This window comes from Bos javanicus, chromosome 12 (assembly GCF_032452875.1).
Source record: "Bos javanicus breed banteng chromosome 12, ARS-OSU_banteng_1.0, whole genome shotgun sequence".
Taxonomy (NCBI): domain Eukaryota; kingdom Metazoa; phylum Chordata; class Mammalia; order Artiodactyla; family Bovidae; genus Bos; species Bos javanicus.
The window spans coordinates 77,017,224-77,035,386 of record NC_083879.1 but is presented as its reverse complement, the minus strand read 5'-3'; the positions used below and the strand labels follow the sequence as shown (position 1 = coordinate 77,035,386).

At 42.1% G+C, this 18,163-nt stretch overlaps 1 protein-coding gene across 16 annotated transcripts in view; it reads right to left on the bottom strand.

Moving 5' to 3' along the window:
• The window catches only part of CLYBL (citramalyl-CoA lyase), a 266,287-nt gene that overhangs the window by 53,950 nt on the left and 194,174 nt on the right, over positions 1-18,163 (bottom strand). For 13 of the 16 annotated variants that reach the window (XR_009740081.1, XM_061435298.1, XM_061435303.1 and 10 more), the window contains 4 exons: positions 7,579-7,767; positions 3,569-3,670; positions 1,762-1,855; positions 274-441 (listed from right to left, as the gene is read on the bottom strand). Coding sequence is in view for 15 of the 16 variants with exons in the window: in XM_061435298.1 (XP_061291282.1) it covers positions 274-441; positions 1,762-1,855; positions 3,569-3,670; positions 7,579-7,767 (553 nt within the window). In the remaining variant the exon portion in view is untranslated. The remainder of the gene's footprint in view (positions 1-273; positions 442-1,761; positions 1,856-3,568; positions 3,671-7,578; positions 7,768-18,163) is intronic. The other 3 variants (XM_061435306.1, XM_061435307.1, XM_061435296.1) reach the window with 1 other exon arrangement.

Here is an 18,163-nt window from a genome sequence, read left to right as displayed (position 1 = left end):
AGAAGAATTATTATTAAGAGAACAGAAAAAACTTGTAGGTATTATCAGGAGAAACTAAAACGAGTGTTTTGTTTTTTGACTTGCAGAGCCAAAGACAGATATGACACTTTGGCAGGTTCTTGTTCTGGATAACTTTTTCATGTTTCATATGGTGGGATAAGTATGAGTCACCCGGCTACATTAAATACACCCAGTTTCTGGTTACATTTCTATTTTTCTGGAAAGTTTGCATAATCTAGATACTGCTTTCTAGGGTATTATCGAGAATCATACCCGTAAATCCCATTGCAGCTCCTTCTCTCGACTGCCTGAGGAGCCCCTCTTCATCCCGGAAGTCGATGTACACCAGATCTATGGCCTGTAGACCGAAGGCCTTAGCTACAACAATAATCTTTTGTCGAGCGTAGAGGATATCTTGGGTTTCCTTACTACTTGTTGCACCTGAAGTGTTGACAGAGAAAGCAGATGTTAACTTTGGAAACTGGACCTAGATATATAATATTACAAACACTCAAGTGTGTAAAGACTTCTGTGTCTACCTGGGTATTTCACCCTAGCGAAAGGATGGTGCAAATAAAAAAGAAGAGAGGGTTCTGCATAGGCAGAGTTAACTCTCACTTGTGTCTCTTAATCACGCAAGGCATCTTTTCGAGTAATTACTTGCACATGTATTAAGAGAAGGCCCCTCCCCTATCTCACCAGCTAGACACAAATGACTCAATAGGCCACAAAGGACTCCAGGTGTATTCTTTTCCTTCTTGCCATTGCTCAGAAAGTGTCACTCCAAAGTCAGCACTCACTATACAAGGTGGCCAAATAGCTATGCGTGGAAATAGTTAAGTCCCTTCGCTGAGCACGGAATTCGGGTGCTGTGGCTGCAATGCTGTGTCACAACCAAGGTTCTGAGCCAAATACGGCAGCTTTGAGGTGTGGATGGGGAGCTGGGGGAAACGAAAGGACACTGGTTTTGAGAGAGGCAGAAAGTGTCCACTGAGCTGTTGTATACACAAAAGTTTCCTGGAAAGAGTGGTATTAAAATAAGTTCCTTTCTTTCCCTCCCAGGAAGTGGGGGCGAAGTGTCACTGTTTATATTTGGACCATGACACTGCCTAGGGAACGCTCCAGTTTTCAGGTCACTGGGACTGGGGTTTTGATAACGCTTTGTGGCCGAGGCCCCTTTTCTAGACACATTCACAGGCTCTAGTGATACATCTGCCCAGACCAAAGACACAGTGCCCAGGGCAGGAGGAAGACCAGTGAAAACCAGCATACTATCTCAATGAGTATTTCATAACAAAGGGGCTCAGAAATATACTTTAGTGTGGATTTGAGATCTACGTTAAACATTTACATACTGCATTCAGTGTAGAAAACGACTCATTAAAGCAATGTGAAATTGCCTTAAATTCGTGTTACAAGTCTAGACAGCCCTCAGACTAATGGGAAAACAGCATGTTTAAACAACAGAAAAGTTGTTCACATAACGTACTTATTATGAACAACGTAGACGTCATATAGACCTGAACATGTCTGAGGCTACGACAAGCTTTTTATTAGTTATTTTATAAACGAATGGAAGTGTTGATGTAGGGGTCTGGAAGCAAGACAGCTATGAGGTGCCCTAAATTATCAGCAAGTGTTGCCCATGGTCATGGTTGGCAAATCGATACTGCCATAGAAATGCCCATTCTTGGAGGGGCAAAGAAAAAATATATACACACAGAAACAGCGAGAATGAGAGGAGAAACATGTCTTTGACACCTATGCTGGCTCGAAAGTCTTCTCCTCCAAAAACTACAGCATCTAGAAAAAGACCCACTCGAGGCCCGTCCTTTACTGCTTCCTCACACACTGCCTGTAAAAAAACAGAACAGAACCACACACACGCACGTTAGAGAGAAGCAGCATGGTATATTTCAGTAACAGAATGATGCAACTCCTAACACCGTTTGGCAGAAAGCTGTCCCGAAAATGCAGCCCCAATTCACCCCTTTCAAAAGTACTTAATATTGTCCCATGTAAGTTATGTTGCACATATCTGCTTTGCTTAAGGGACTACATTAATATAGTTGTAAATATGTTACTAATATTGATATAATGTTCACATTTTAGTTCATCCAATCTTTAGAGAAACTTCCAAGTTCACTCATTTTGATGGTACTAGAAGTTACTTCTGTTCTTCCAAAATTTGTTTCTGCTTTAGGAGACCCTCCAACAATAAACATAAAGCCGCAGGAGAAAAGGAAAGAATTTAAAAATCAAACTAATTGGATTATTTGCTTTGGGATCAAGATTTCTCAGTAAATGGTCTCAGGATTAAAAACAAACAATACAGAACTCTACAACTCCAGAAGAGAAAATAAAAACGCAGTAAGTCATGCAAGATATATTAATAAGCAACTTGGACATTTCTTGGTGAAAATAAAGATGAATAGCGGTCATCTTAGACACGACTGTGACTCTGGAAAGGTGGAGAGTCAGCATGCTAATATATGTGGGTGGGGAAGACATGAGGAAGGGTGAGAGCACTGCTGATCAATTTCAGGGGCTGAGAGCGCTTCTATTATGAATAAAATGGCAAATCAGTGCTTCAACTGAAATCACTGTATGAGTCTAGTTGCATCTAGGGAATCTGCATCGATTATATCCTCAGAATTCTAGGGAAGGCTGGGGGAATTTGTGGTTGCTGGTGTAAACGTGCTGATGCAGCTCCCCAAGCGTCTGCACGCTGCCCCTCCTGCACGGGCCAGCAGGTCTCAAAGTTTCCTCTCCGAGCACTGGTTCACATATTACCTCCCCCGTACAGCTGGACTTTCTCTTTTTGTTTTTAGATATTTCTCCTCTCCTGCCCTCTGAGAAGGGGTGCTACAGTGATGTTTACAGGTCAGATGGAACGTGAATGAAGCATATTTTGGATAACAACTTAGATGGCCACTGATCAACAGGAAAAAGAAACAAGCTGGCTATGAATTTGTTAAGGCACATAGTTCAATGCGATCATACAACGGTAAAAAAACTTGGCTCAGCTAATCTTCTTGTATGTACATTAGGAAGTATTTTACGTTTTAATGTGGCAAGTTGAAATAACATAGAACAAATTAGTGTGTACACTAACTCAAAAACAGTAATCTTGGCTATTAGACATTATAGTTAATGTTGCTACAAACAGGCCTGAAAATTTCCCAGTAGATGGCAATTGTCACAAAAGGATAATTGAGTTAATTCATAAGGGTGACATATGTTCATGTACACTTATTCTATAAATGAAATAATTCACAGCAAAAATTTACAGTGATTAATTAAAATTAATGCCAGGAATATGTAAATATTTCATTTAAATACTTAGGACTAGGAAGTTTTTTCTTGCTACTTAGCCAGTTTCTTGTTTTCTAAGATGCTCACAACCTGGTTTTTGGTTGTTACAGATAACACATGGTGCTCAAGGTTTACTGTGCTTTATAAATCTTTCTAGAAAAATATTTTAAGCAGATGCCAAGACTGAAAACCAAAGTTCTTTTCAGGTAATAAATAAAATTCTGACTTATTAGCCATATTATGGATTTCTTACCTTAAAACTGAGCAAACCCATTGCAGTTTCCACAAAAGGGATTAAATTCATAGGTTGTTCAAGTTTTCGGTCTTTTAAGTAGAATGAAAATTTGTCGGAAAGCTAAAATTAAAAAGTGTCATAAGTGACTAGTGGGGAAAAATGTACAATCATTGAGCTCTAGAGTAGAAGTGGTATTTAAGTCTTTGACCTGAGGAAGTAATACATAAAAGAATTAAAAAAAAGAAAAGAACAGAGGAAAACAAAGTTTCCAAAAATGAAATAGTAAAACCCCAAACAGTATCTTTTTTTTTTCCTGAAGGAGCAATTTGAGGCCTAGGAGTTAGAGGTGGAAGGAGAGATTCTTGAGTTTAAATACTTTCCTTGAGAACATATTTACTTAAGACCTCTCGCCTCCATTCCGTTCCGTGCAAGTGGCAGGCCCCTAAAACAATGAAGGTTCGCTCTACCTGCCATTCTGGTTTCGTTTCCGACCCAGAAGGACATCAGTGTGACTGTTCAGCAGCCTTCTACGTGGAATCCATATTATTCATTATAGCGACATTACCCTTTGTTCCGAGGTTTTTCTCCATAATTTTTTAGCTTACCTAGGAAGACCTTAAAAAGGAAGTTTAATTCTTTGAAGACCAAAGCTCGCCAATTTTTTCCATGAGACCAGTTCACAGCTAGCTCTGTGCTGTCAGTGGGGTAGCCCAAATTCCAAAATCTATCATCTGGAAACATACAAAAGCTCTCACACAGATCTCCCCCCACCCCTTTCAAAGGGGGAAAAAAAAAAAACCCCACCACACTCTAAATTGTAAATCTATTATGTCCATCTAGATCTAATAAGATGTGGGGAGATAAAAACACACACATACACACACACACACACAGGTATGATAAAGATATTTTTGTAAATAAAGATAAAAACATATATATCCATTTTAAATTTAAGGAATATTCAGCCATTAATGGATATCAAAGGAAAAGGGAATTTTAATCATCTCTCCATTCAGTCTCAGTTGGGTAAATCATATCTAAGAGATTTGCATAAATATAAACCATCAAAGACTTTTCATCTTCAAAGGGGGTTTCAAGACCCTATAAGCTTTGTACTGTAATCATGGCAGGTCACCGCCCTGCAGGAACAGGGCTGCTATGGCAACATAAAAAAACTAATGCTTAAGGCTTAGCATAATATTCTGACTAATAGAAAGGAAACTCATTTTAAAAGCTGGCAGCCTATTTACCAGAAGCAGGATTAGAGGTGTTATTTCCCCTTTTAGCTGCCCCCTCCTTGCCTATGCAGCGTCCCTCCCCCCAACAACCACCAAAAAAAATCTAATCACTGGGATCTTTAAAAAGCTTTTGAGCAATTTGCAGTAACTTTACAATTAGGCTAAAATAAATCACAGCTTTCAGTAATGAAGAATTATTCCCAGTTGCACCCACTGCCCCTCCCTTCCTCGACACCATCATCATCACCTCCTTAGCAACTTTACAAGGGAAGGAATAACTCAACCGAAATAGCAAGGAGGAAGCGAAGGCTACAATTTCAGGGGACAAACATATAGTATTCCACGAGAATGGAAAGAAAACATAATTTATGTCACACTGAAGCTAGAAAATGGGTGATAAAATATTAGTGGTATTACCTGTGCAGCCAAAAAAAGATTTTTTTTTCTTGTTAAAAAAAACAAAACCTTGAAACATCACTTGTCCCATTCTTGGTGATAATAATTATAACTACAAAACCTGTAAAAAACTGGGTAAATCTTTTACAACCCCTTCCCTGGTTCCTAGTGAGAAAAATCTCTAATGCCTTTTGTTTTTAAGCCAGGAGGGGCATTTAAAAATTAAATATTCTAGCCCATCCTCCTCCTCCTCCTCCTCTCCTTTCTTAAAAAATTGCATTAAGTACTAACACAAAAGGTAACTAGTGGAGAAGTTTCAATTAATTTTTTCAAAAGGAGACGATTAAATGTTTCCGGCCTGGTAAAGTGTTCATTTCAGCGAGGTGGAGGGGACTGGGGGGGTTGTGTTGGGGGGAGGGAAAGAAGGGGGAAGATCACAAAGAGATTGGGGAGGAGATGAAGTAGCCGGGCTCAGCAATTCTTTCAATTCCAGTGCACACCCAATAGTGTGCTGGAAGAATGCACCCCGTTCGGGATTTGTGGGAGAATTGTCCCGCCACAAAGGAGGCAGAGTCACGCTTGTTATAGTCCAATAAGCCGTGCCAGTCAAACAAGAACCCACACTAGCGACAAAAGGCCAGTAAGAGATTCTCACACAAAAGAAAACAAGGAAGCCCATCTTTCAGTTGTGCATCAGGCTCTGGGTTTTATGCTTCACATAAATACAAACGGAGAGCAAAAAATAAACAGCCCCAAAGACTTCTGTTAACTAGAAATCCTATTTAGATTTCGGTACTTTCCTCACAAGCCAGGGATTTAAAACAGCGCACAGAGGCTGTGGCCGAAGGCCGGGGTGAGCCCTCCCCTCTCAAATGAGGGGTAATAACGGTGATAAATAGGCATTAACTCAGAATCCAAAAGGGAACAGTGACTTCAGATTCCATTTCAATCAACCTAGGACACGTCCGGATCAGTCGGACCTGGAGGATGTGAACCTTCTCTCACCAGCACCTCCCAGCTGCTGGGGGGTGACCTGGCCCAGGAGAACTCTAGTTTGGAAAGTAAACGGGGGCCCTTGAACGCAGGTCTTCAAGAAGACGCCGCGATGAACTGTCCAACAGAAAAATAATGGCAGCTGCGTATGTCATTCTGAACTTTGCAGTAGCTGCATTAAAAGAGAAGGATGAAACAGGTGAGTTTCATTTTAATAAGAGGTTTATTCAACCCAGGATGTCTGAAATATTATCAGTTCAACATGTCATCGACATTAAAAATTACTGAGATGATTTACATTCTCTTTTTTGCAGGTGGTGGGTGTGTGGGGAGGGTGCTGTGAGGTCTTCGAAGTCCCGGGTGTGTTTTACACTTACAGCACATCTCAGTCTGGACTGGCCACACTTCAAGTGCTTCCACCCACGTGTGGCAGGCAGCCACGGCACTGGAAAGCACAAAGCCGACACAGCTACGAGGGCGGAAAAGGTGAGCAGTGTCTGGGTGTCACGTCTAGGACTCAGTTGTAGCCACCACCTTAGAGGTCACTTCGGACGTGGCATCAAACCACTGTCCACACGCCTTTATCACGCCTCCAGCACCTGGTGCCATGGGCCCCCCACCCCTGACTGGCACAATGGAACCGCCCTATATTCAGCAGAGATCTGTAGCATCACAGTGACCCCTAAATAAAATCTAGCCCCACCCAACCCCCCAACCCGGGTCCTGCTTTAACAATGAAAACAATCATAGTCTAATTAAGCCCATTTCAAAGTTTTCTTAAGTAATTTGACATGCCAGGGTTTTATTGGCTGAAAAGTCTGTCATGAAACAAACACACCTGTCAGCAATTTAAAAAGGATGAACTAGGGAACTGTTCAGGAAATAATATCTGTGCTAATTAAAACCACTAGTTAAAAGCTTCCTGTCTCTTCCTCCAGTTGCCCTAAGGAGTGACCTTTTCCTCTCCTCCTTTAGGTTCATTTTTTTCCTTTGCAGTTTATGTGCTTTCGCCATCCGCGATGACTTCAAATCAACCTGCCTAAGAGCCATGCACATCTCTACTCTTCCAGGTGGAGGGGTAGGGCCTAGCTGTCTCTAGTCCCGGGTAAGCTGGTTTCCAGGGTTGCTCTAGAGGAAGCTGTTCTGTCTAAACCACATATCTGTGCCGGCAGCAGAAGCATCATTTCAAGTGTAGATCGTTTTCTGTTGAACACTTACGGCAAAGCCAGGTTCTCCTTGGATGCAGGATATGGTCTTTTTGGTTCCTTTTTCTCGGTTCCATTTTCCTCTGCTCTGTGTGTGCATTTTCAAAACCTGAAGCATCCAAACCCTTCCTTTCTTGCTACTCCTTCTTAGCCGCTCCCCAGTCTTTAATTAAAGCAAAGTGTATGAGCTACTCACCCACTGGATTTCTTCAGGACCTTCGACCTTCGGGAGCATGAGGCTGGAAGGAAGGACCCGAGACTGCAGGATGGCCTCCAGGTCTTCTTCGGCCAGACCGCTGGACACCGAGTTGATCCTCACACACTTTTCAGTTGGGCCCAGGTCAAAGTCTTCAAGAGTTTTTACTATTCTCAATCTAGCTTCATCCTACAAGTGTAGATAAAATGTATCTCCTTAGCTTATGTGCCATTGAGGGGAAACACAATCAAACCATCATGAAATTCTTATGTGGGTTGAGAGTCTGAGCACCATTACAGTGCCTACTATAGCCACCAAGTAAATGATGTTTGAAATGATGGGCAAGTGATTGATTTCCAGACTTTATTCAAGTTGACTAGAGCAGAAATGAGAGCCATTGTAATGCATGCTGGTGAAACTCTAAATATTTAATAGTGGTCTCATCTTGCTCATTAGGGCTTCCCCAGTGGCTCAGCGGTACAGAAACTGCCTGCAAAACAGAAGACGCAGGAGACGTAGGTTCGATCTCTAGGTCAAGAAGATCCCCTGGAGGCGGGCATGGCAGCCTACTCTAGTATTCTTGCTGGGGAAATCCCATGAACAGAGGAGCCTGGCGAGCTATGGTCCATGGGGTCTCGAAGAGTTGGAAGTGACTGAGCATGTACGCAGGCACTTGCTCATTAGCATTACTTTTCCATTGGAAAGATAAAATAATTACTGGGTCACATTTATTGAGCACTTACTAAGCACTAGGCATGGTACTAAGTGCTCTACCTGCATTTTCTTATTTAATAAATATAAGAAACTAGATAACTTATGGACTAATGGTAGTCTTGACTGCTAGCACATTCACATTAGGGGAAAAATAAGGTTTTGTTTTTCTCTATCTATAGGCTTCATGCTTTTTATTCACTTAAAAATTATTTTGCAACTGTGTTGAATCTTGACATTCAATTAAGAAGGCACTCACAGGAAAATGACACTCCCCGCTACAAAAAAGCTCCAACTTCTTCACATGGAAGGCAATAATATCACCAAGAGGAAATCCCTTCATGAAGCGGTAGACAAATACATATTTTTTTCCCTTAGATTTGACAGGCTTTGCTCCACAGTTAAGTAAAGCTGAAAGGTTGAAGATCTGCTTCAGTATTTGAATTGTCCCCAGAAAAACAGTACAAAATTAAACATGTTATTTACTGACTTTTGAGTTGGGGGGGTGATGAAGGTGGGGTAGGGCCTGGGGAGAGAGGAGTGCGTTGAGGGCGTGGGGGCTGAAATCAAGAGGAAGAAAGCACTTGGGGTCATTACTTCCTGCCAATTTCAGTTTCAAAAACAAATTCCTCCCACTTGCCAACAGCCCTCAACAAATTCTCATTGTCAGAATGAACAGTTATCAAAAGTAGTTTCATTTGAGAAGGGTTTTTATGATACTAATAAAACTTTAAAGCTTCTCACTGCTGATGAATGTAGCTTGGGGGGAAAAAAAAAGTCTTAACAATATACGGCCATTTGAACAGCCATAGTTATCTAGGAAAATCACAAACCAAAGCGGAGAGAAAAAAACAATTATTTGAGCCAATACTGAGTCAAAGTCCAATCAAGGAGACCAGCCAGGACAGTAGATTTAAACCAGACGGATGTAGGTCTGCGACTGGGTGGATGCAGGGAAGACCTCCAAACGTGGTCTGAGTTAAACAGTGTGAGGAAACGCTTAGGGTTGTCAGCTCGGAAGCAGAGTCCAAGGGAGCAGTTTAAGACAGCTCTGTGGAGTCCTGATTTACTGAGATCTGACTGCTAATAATTAGGCCAGCTTAGACGAGAGCTTGTACTAGCTACCGTGGGGGAGGACGCAGCCACGGTGGCTGGGCTCTACCGTGCTGTGGGCTGTTCTGCAGGGACAGAATGTTTCCACTTGCTCTACTGTGCCCTCTTGCTACGATCACTGAATAAGAAAATCCTGATGGGGAAGAGCAGAAGTCAACTCACTAGGATGGTTCCCAGGCTGTCTGTGACTGTTGGGAGAAACGACGGCTGTGTGTATTTAGATCCATGGCCTCAGAGAACCCAAGATGTGCTAATGCTCCATGAAGCCTGGTGCAGCTCTAGAACTCAGGGTGGCTCCAGCTCAGAAACGTTTCAACTTCCAGGTTTTCCAAGGGCAGGTCGGGTGTGGAAAGGGTCTCCTGAGACAGAGTGAATGGAAAATGCAAGGGAACTAACCAGAGTGTTTAGGCTGTAGTGCGTTTCATTTATTTATCGCTTTTTTTTTAACTTTTTATTTTGTATCAGGCTATAGCTGATTAACAAACACTGTTGTGATAGTTTCAGGTGAACTGCAAAGGGACTCAGCTGTATATACACGTTTGATCCATTCTCCCCTCAAACTCCCCTCCCATCCAGGCTGCCACATTGAGCAGAGTTCCCTGTGCTGCACAGTAGGTCCCTGTTGGTGATCCATTTCAAACATAGCACTGTGTACATGTCCATCCCAAACTCCCTAACTATCCCTTCCCCCTTTCCTTCCTTCCGGCAACCATAAATTCATTCTCTAAGTCTGTGAGTTTCTTTCTGTTTTGTAAGTTTATTTGTATCGTTTCTTTTTAGATTTCACATGGACCTAGAGTGTCAAACTGAGTGAAGTGAATCAGACAGAGAGGGAGAAACATCACATGAAGTGCAAATCTGAATCATCACTGCCATCCTCCCAGTTTAATCTGCACGTGTAAGATCCCCCGCAACATCCGCTTCCTAAATCGTTAATGTTGGGGTCAAACAAAATCTGACCTCTAAGCTGTTTAGTCGTTTCACTTGGATTTGAAGGAGACTGTTTGTTCAAAGCTCATGTTCTAAACCTGTCTATGATTTTTATCTAAAGTCAGATTGCCATGGTTTCAGCACATTCTGGTTTACTTAGTAAAATTCGGCCCTTGTGAAATTGGCTGCAAATGAAGTACCCCATTCCAATTTTAGGCATAATCTGATTAGTACTTTTCATGCTATAATAATGAGCAGTGAATACTCAGCATTTTATTAAACTCTTTTTTTCCCCCCTCTTTCTGGCTCAGAATTCAAACCAAGCTCTTTCCAGTTCATCATTCTATACCTTTCCAAAAAAAGATGGTCGCTTTGGAGGTATTTTGCCACACAACACCCTTATTAACAGGCTGTTGCTTGTGACAATTTACATAAACCAAGTGTGCATCCCTCTGCTATGTATCCTAAAATATCCAACAATTTCCCTGAATTTACACCAACCAACAAGCATGTGGATTTTTTTTTTCTTTTTGGTATTTTAATGGTGAAATATGTTACTTTGCTAGCAAACACACCCATGCCATCTGTTGGGTGAGAGGAAGGCAGTTTCTAAGAACAATTAGGTTTAGTTCTGGGTGTTCAGCTAGAGAGAGCCACAGTCCACCAGTTGTGAAAAGAAAGAAATTCTGTCCGCGCTATTCTCTCTCCCTTTCTAACACGGACCTTACCTCTTGCTACCGGCTCTCTTACATCTCTTTCATCTCCATCACCTCACTCCCTTTACGCTTTCATCCTCTTTCCCTCTCTTTTTCCTGTTTGTTCCTGACCATCCTTCCAAGTTCCATCTCATTAGGGGGATTAGTAAGACTTGGCCTGGCAGACACCACCTTCTCAGAAGGGCTATATGGATGATCTGCTGAGATTACTGGGAGGTAAGTGGTCCCTGGAGAAAGGAGGAAAAGGAAATGAAGGCAAAAAAAGGCCACTAAGAAATGAAATTTTTGGCAGGCTGAGGGCCTGGGGGCAAGGGTGGAGGGGGTCTTACATTCTGTTAACAAAACAGGTCTTCCAAAATAAGGTTTAGTAGGAGCTGCATTCTAAATGTGTGAACACTACAGGACGGCCTTGGTCAGCATTTCTCAATGTAGGATAAACTCGTCCTTCTAAGACCTGACAACCTGAAAAGAGGGAATAATGAATTTAAGGCCTTGCTCAACAATTACATTAGATTTTTGCAGAGACTTAATTAGCATCGTGTGTTTGGAGTAGGTCTGATTCCAGAGGTAGGGTCTGCAAAGGTCACAGAGCAAGTTGGCACAGGTCAGAATGTTCACAGGCCCCGGGTCTAAAAGGTGATGTTACCAAAGTTCCCACATTTCAATCGATATTTCGTGCCATGGGCTGCTCAGTGCAGTGGACCAGGGGCTAATAAACTTGTCCTTATACATAAGCCGACGGATCATGTGACTCTGTCTGGGCCGGGAACCAAGGCGTGCTATGATTTCAGAGACCGGGTTCTTATCACCTGGAGAAGAGAGACACACTCTGCTGACGTAAGAAAGCGAATAAATCAACCATCCCCGAGACCTGCAGACTCCAAAATGAAAGGAGAAAATATGCGTGCAGTTGGTTCACTTGGCACCCATTAGAGCTAATAACTAATCATCCTCGCAAGTTTTGAGCTCAGAATGATCAAATCTGCAAAGAAAACAACATCCGTCCACTTTTACACTCCAGTGGAAGAGGTGGTCCCTCGCGGCAGGGCGGCACAGTCTCGCCATCTGGAGAATAAATCGAGTGTGAAGTACAGTACAGTTTGGGACCAAGCTCCGTGGCGGCAGCTCAGCAGTCAGTTCATTAGTTCCAAACTTGCAGGGATTAGAGCGGCGTCACTTCTTCTGTCGGATAGGAAGAGACAGACAGGACCCGAGGTGCAAGGAGGATGGTGACAACCAGGAGGAGCCCCTTGGGCTTCTTTATAAAACTACAAAGTATAAACACACCCAAATAAGTGTCTTAAATAATAGCATCATCACAGTTTCATAACATCTGAATTAGCACCTTTCTCTTCTCCTACCCGCCCTCCACCACCCCTTGAACCTTGTCTGTTAACCTATAGTTTGTTTTCAGAGGAAATCGCCAAGACAACCCTGAATGCAACAGGAGCAGAGGAAAAGCCATGTGGTCGAAAGGAGATTTGGGAATTAAGAAATACAGAAGGGTTCCCAGCTCCAGAGAGATGCTTAATCTGTGTGAATTTTTTAAATGAACAATTAATATTCTTATCCTACAAAAGGCAAATCACCACACCACATACCCAGAAACACTAGTGAATTGTCTTTTCTGAATTTGTCCAATTCACCTCACTTCCATTTTGTCTAATTCATCAAATGATGTCATAAGCATGGACTGGAACAAATTTGGGGCAGAAGGCCCTGATTAGCATCTATAGCTATAGATTAGCATCTATATGAAATGATTTTTTGGAAAATTTTGAGATCGATTGGTTTAAAATAAAAGGTTCTGATGCATTGTTCCATTTAAGGATGTTCTTTTCCGTGTAAGTTCTTTTTAAACATTAATATTAGAAAACAGAAGTGCCTGTGACATAAACAAGTCATCATTAGTAAATTATTGTATTTTTCTGATAAATATATCATAATCACAGAGACTGTTGTACTGACTGTATTAGAAAAAAAGACAAATTTTCATTGATTACTGCAACCTGGTAGTGTTTCTTCGGGTAAGGTGATACTGTTGAATTTTCTGGCCCATTGTTTTTCCCACATGGAAAAAAATCTTGGTTTACCCAGGTTTTTTTGTTTTGTTTTGTTTTGAGCTGAACCATGCAGCATGTGGGGTCTTAGTTCCCTGATCAGGGGTTGAACTCATGTCCCCCGTGATGGAAGCACAAAATCTTAACCACTGGACTGCCAGGGAAATCCCAAGGTTTGTCTATTTTCAAAAAAAGAAAATCTACAGCAATACTGAACATACTATAAGTTCCCTGGCACAACAGGGAAGCCTGGTGTGCTGCAGTCCACAGGATCTTGAAGAGTTTAAGTGACTGGAGTGACTGGACTGAACTGGCTTAAAATTTCATTTGTTGATAACACCAAAAGCACAGGTAACAAAAGAAAAAATAAACAAACTGAACTTCATGAAAATTTTTAGATGTTGTACATCAACACAATAAAATAAATATTAACAGAATAAAGACACTATCAATAGAATAAAAAGGCAACCCATAGAATGGGAAAAGATATTTACAAATTATATATCTGATAAAAGAATACATATTCAGAACATATATGGAACTCCTAAAACTCAACACCAAAAAACCCAAACAAGTCAATTCAAAAATAGGCAAAGGACTTGAACAGACATTTCTCCTAAGAAGATGTACAAATGGCCAATAAGCACATGAAAAGATACTCCATATCATTAATCATTCAGTTCACTCAGTCCTGTCTGACTCTTTGTGACTCCATGAATCGTAGCACGCCAGGTCTCCCTGTCCATCGCCAATTCCCGGAGTCCACCCAAACTCATGTGCATCGAGTCCGTGATGCCATCCAGCCATCTCATCCTCTGTCGTCCCCTTCTCCTCCTGCCCCCAATCCCTCCCAGCATCAGGGTCTTTTCCAGTGAGTTAACTCTTCGCATGAGGTGGCCAAAGTATTGGAGTTTCAGCTTTAGCATCAGTCCTTCCAATGAACACCCAGGACTGATCTCCTTTAGAATGGACTGGTTGGATCTCCTTGCAGTCCAAGGGACTCTCAAGAGTCTTCTCCAAAACCACAGTTATTAATCATTTTTTTTTTTGAAAGTCGATCAGTTATGTCCGACTCTTTGAGACCCCCACAGACTATACTGTCCATGGAATTCTCCAAGCCAGAATACTGGAGTAGGTAGCCTTTCCCTTCTCTAGGGGATCTTCCCAACCCAGGGATCGAACCCAGGTCTCCCGCATTGCAGGCAGATTCTTTACCAGCTGAGCCACAAGGGAAGCCCTATTAATCATTAGGGAAATGCAAATTTAAACTACACTGAGATACCACTTCATACCCATTAGGATGGCTACTATCAAAAAACCCCCAGAAAAACACAAGTATTGGGGAGGATGTGGAGAAACTGGAACTCTAGTGCACTGCTGGTAGAAGTATAAAAAGGTACAGCTGCTACAGAAAATAATAAGGCAGTTACTAAAAAAATTAAAAATAGAATTAACATATGATGCAGCAATTTCACTTCTGGGTATACACCCCAAAGTACTGAAAGCAGATCTCCACAAAATTATTTGTACATCCATTTTTATAGCAGCATTATTCACAATAGTTAAAATGTGGAAGCAACCCAAGAGTCTACTGACAGAAAAATGTGTGTTAGTCGCTCAGTTGTGTCTGACTCTTTTTGACCCCATGGACTGTAGCCCACCAGGCTCCTCTGTCCATGGGATTCTCCTGGCAGGTATACTGGAGTAGGTTGCCATTTCCTTCTCCAGGGGATCTTCCCAACCCAGGAATTGAACTCAGGTCTCCCTCATTGCAGGCAGATTCTTTACTGTCTAAGCCACCAGGTACTCAGACAGAAGAATGGACAAGCGAAATGTATTTAATACATACAATGGAATGTTATTCAGTTTTATACAGGAAGGAAATTCTGACACATGCTATAAGATGGATAAACCCTGAAGACACTGAGTTGTGAAATAAGCCAGTTACAAAAGGACAACAATGTGAATGTACTTAATAATCACTTAATGGTACACTTAAAAATGGCTATGATGGGGCTTTCCAACGGTTAGGAACCTGCCTGTCAGTGCAGGGGACATGGGTTCAATCCCTGGTCCGGGAAGATCCCAGGTGCCACGAGGCAATGAAACCTGTGAGCCCCAGAGCCTGGGCTCCAAAACAGAAGCCACCACAATGAGAATCCCGTACACCGCAACTAGCAAGTAGGCCTCCCTCACTGCAACTCGAGAAAGCCCTCATCCAGCAACAAAGACTCAGAAGAGCCAATAAATAATAAATATTTTTTAAAAAGAAACACATGGTTTAAAAAATGAGTATGATGCTGAATTTTAAGCGATGTGTACTTTATCACAATAAAAAAATGAGGAAAATGTTCATTTACTGATTTCATCCCACAAGTTATTACATTCTAGGCACTCTGCTCTGAAACTGTAGCTTTCAGTACAGCAAAGTTTCTGATGTGTTTTTTATGAGAGATTCTTTAAAACAGGTTCCAAAATGGAAGCCAAATCAGCTTCCATTCAAAGGACTGAAAAGGCTCAGGATGTGTATGAGGGCGTACTTTGGCATACAAGTAGCTCTTTAGGTCTCTGTTTTTAATTCTTCTGGGTATATACCTAGGAGTTGAATTGCTGGACCATTTAGTAATTTTACATTTAACTTTTTGAAGAACTGCCGAACTGTTTTCCATAGTGGCTGTACATTTTACATTCTCATCAGCAATGTAGCAGCGTTCCAAATTTTTCCACACCCTTGCCAACACTTATTTTTCATTTTGTATGTTTTTGATAATAGCCATTCCTGTGGGTGTAATAAGGTATCTCACTGTGGTTTTGATTTGCATTTCTCGAATGATTAATGATACTGAGCATCTTTTAATGTGTTTACTGGCCATCAGTACACGGATCTCCCTTGACTTATGATGGAGTCACGTCCCGATAAACCCATTGCAAGCTGAAAATATTATCAGTTGAAAATGCATTTAATACACCTAACCTACCGAACATCAAAGGTCAGCCTAGCCTGTCTTAAACGTGCTCTGAACACTTAAATTAGCCTACAATGGGGCAAAACCATCTAAACATGAATATCTCATGTAATTTATTGACTACAGTCCTTAAAAGTGAAAAACTGAATGGCTGTCTGGGTAGAGAAGGGTTGCAAGTGTATCGATGGTCAACCTCAAGACCACTTTGCTGACTGGGAGCTGTGCTTCACTGTCACTGCCCAGGATCACGAGAGAAGATCAGATCACGTAACACTTGACCAGGGGAAGATCAAAATTCAATATTCAGACTATGGTTTTCATTGAATGTGTATTGCTTTCCCACCAGGTGGACCACTGTAAGTCAAGTACCATCTATACCTTCTTTGTAGAAAAATCTAGTCTTAAATTTTTAAAAATGGGTTGTCTTTTGATTGTCAGATTATAAATGTTTATATATCCTAGATAGTAAATCCATATCAGATATCTATGATTCACAAATATTTCCTCCCTTTCTGTAGGCTGTCATTCACTTTCCTGACGGTGTCTTATAATGCACAAAAGTTAATTTTGCTGAAGTCCAATTCATCTGTTTTTTTCTTTGGTAGCTTGTGCGTCTGTGATCATTTTGTGATCATTACCTAAGCCAAGGTTACGGAGATTTACACCTATGTCTTCTTCTAATAGTCTTACAGTTTTTACTTTAACATTTAGTTTTGATATACTTTCAGTCTACACATTTGTATTCAGTGTGAGGTAGGGAGGCTTGTGATAGTTTTATTTTGTGGTTTCAGTCCTCATCGTTCAATAAAATACAATGAAAATTCCTTGGAAAGAAAAAACTCAGGTGGAAAGAAGGCGCTTACTCCCCTGGGACTCTTCGCTCAGCTCTGCCCTCGCCCCTGACTGGAGAGGGGCTGGTGTTTCGCCTTCCCGTTCCCAAGGCCCTGTCCATTCCACATCACCATTCTGCTAGCTCTTCCTCTTTCACTTTGCCCTTTCCCCACCTGATAGCTCAGTTGGGAAAGAATCCGCCTGCAATGTGAGAGACCCCAGTTCAAGTCCTGGGTCAGGAAGAGGGAGACCTGGGTTCAATCCCTGGGTTGGGAAGACACCCTGGAAAAGGGAAAGGCTACCCACTTGAGTATTCTGGCCTGGAGAATTCCATGGGCCGTATAGTCCATGGGGTTGCAGAGTCAGACACGACTGAGTGACTCTCACTTTCACTTCACTTACACTTTTCCCCACCTGCTCCGAGTGGATTTTCCTCAGCTCCACATGACAGGCCTCGTGTGTGCGTGTGTGTTTCTGAGGACCTTGCCAGACTGCCCCATGAGCCTCTGAGGGACCTCAAACCCACACCCATAGGGAAATGTCAAGCTAGTCCTGAGAAGGTGTCCTGCATGGGCAGAGCTGTGTTTTTAACGTTTCTTGTTAACTTTGAGATTTAATAGTGAGGCTTTGAGGTACACTTTACACACAACACTCTGAAAAAACAAAGTATTTGCTTACTAAAGGCTGGCATAGCCTTTCTCAATGTCAAGAACAGCGACCACACTCATGTGACTGGAGCTCTGGAATCTGCAAGTTCACAGCTCTCTCCACTCATTATTTGCTTTGTTCTCACTCACTGCTTGTTCTTAGCCTCAGAAGGGCTGTGGTATTTCTGTGTTCCAGCTGTGCAGCAGGGCACAGGGAGCCATGAGATTTGTTCCAAGTGGACTATTGGAGGGAGGAGGGAGGAACGGGGGCTGTGACTGCTCTCTCCCGGGGGTGAGGGGGTGCTGGGCAGCGGCCACGTCTCCACGATGGGAAGGATCCGGAGGGCAACTGTACAATGTCTCACACGTGAGGTGTTTTATGTACTGAAGACCAAGCTTCTAGATACTTGAAAACATTCCAGTTCAGTTCAGTCGCTCAGTCCTGTCCAACTCTTTGAGACCCCATGAACTGCAGCACACCAGGCCTCCCTGTTCATCACCAACTCCCGGAGCATGCTCAAACTCATCTCCATGGAGTCAGTGATGCCATGAAAACATTTAGATAACTGATAGGGTTTGTCCTTTTTAAAAAATGACTGCTTGTGATTCTG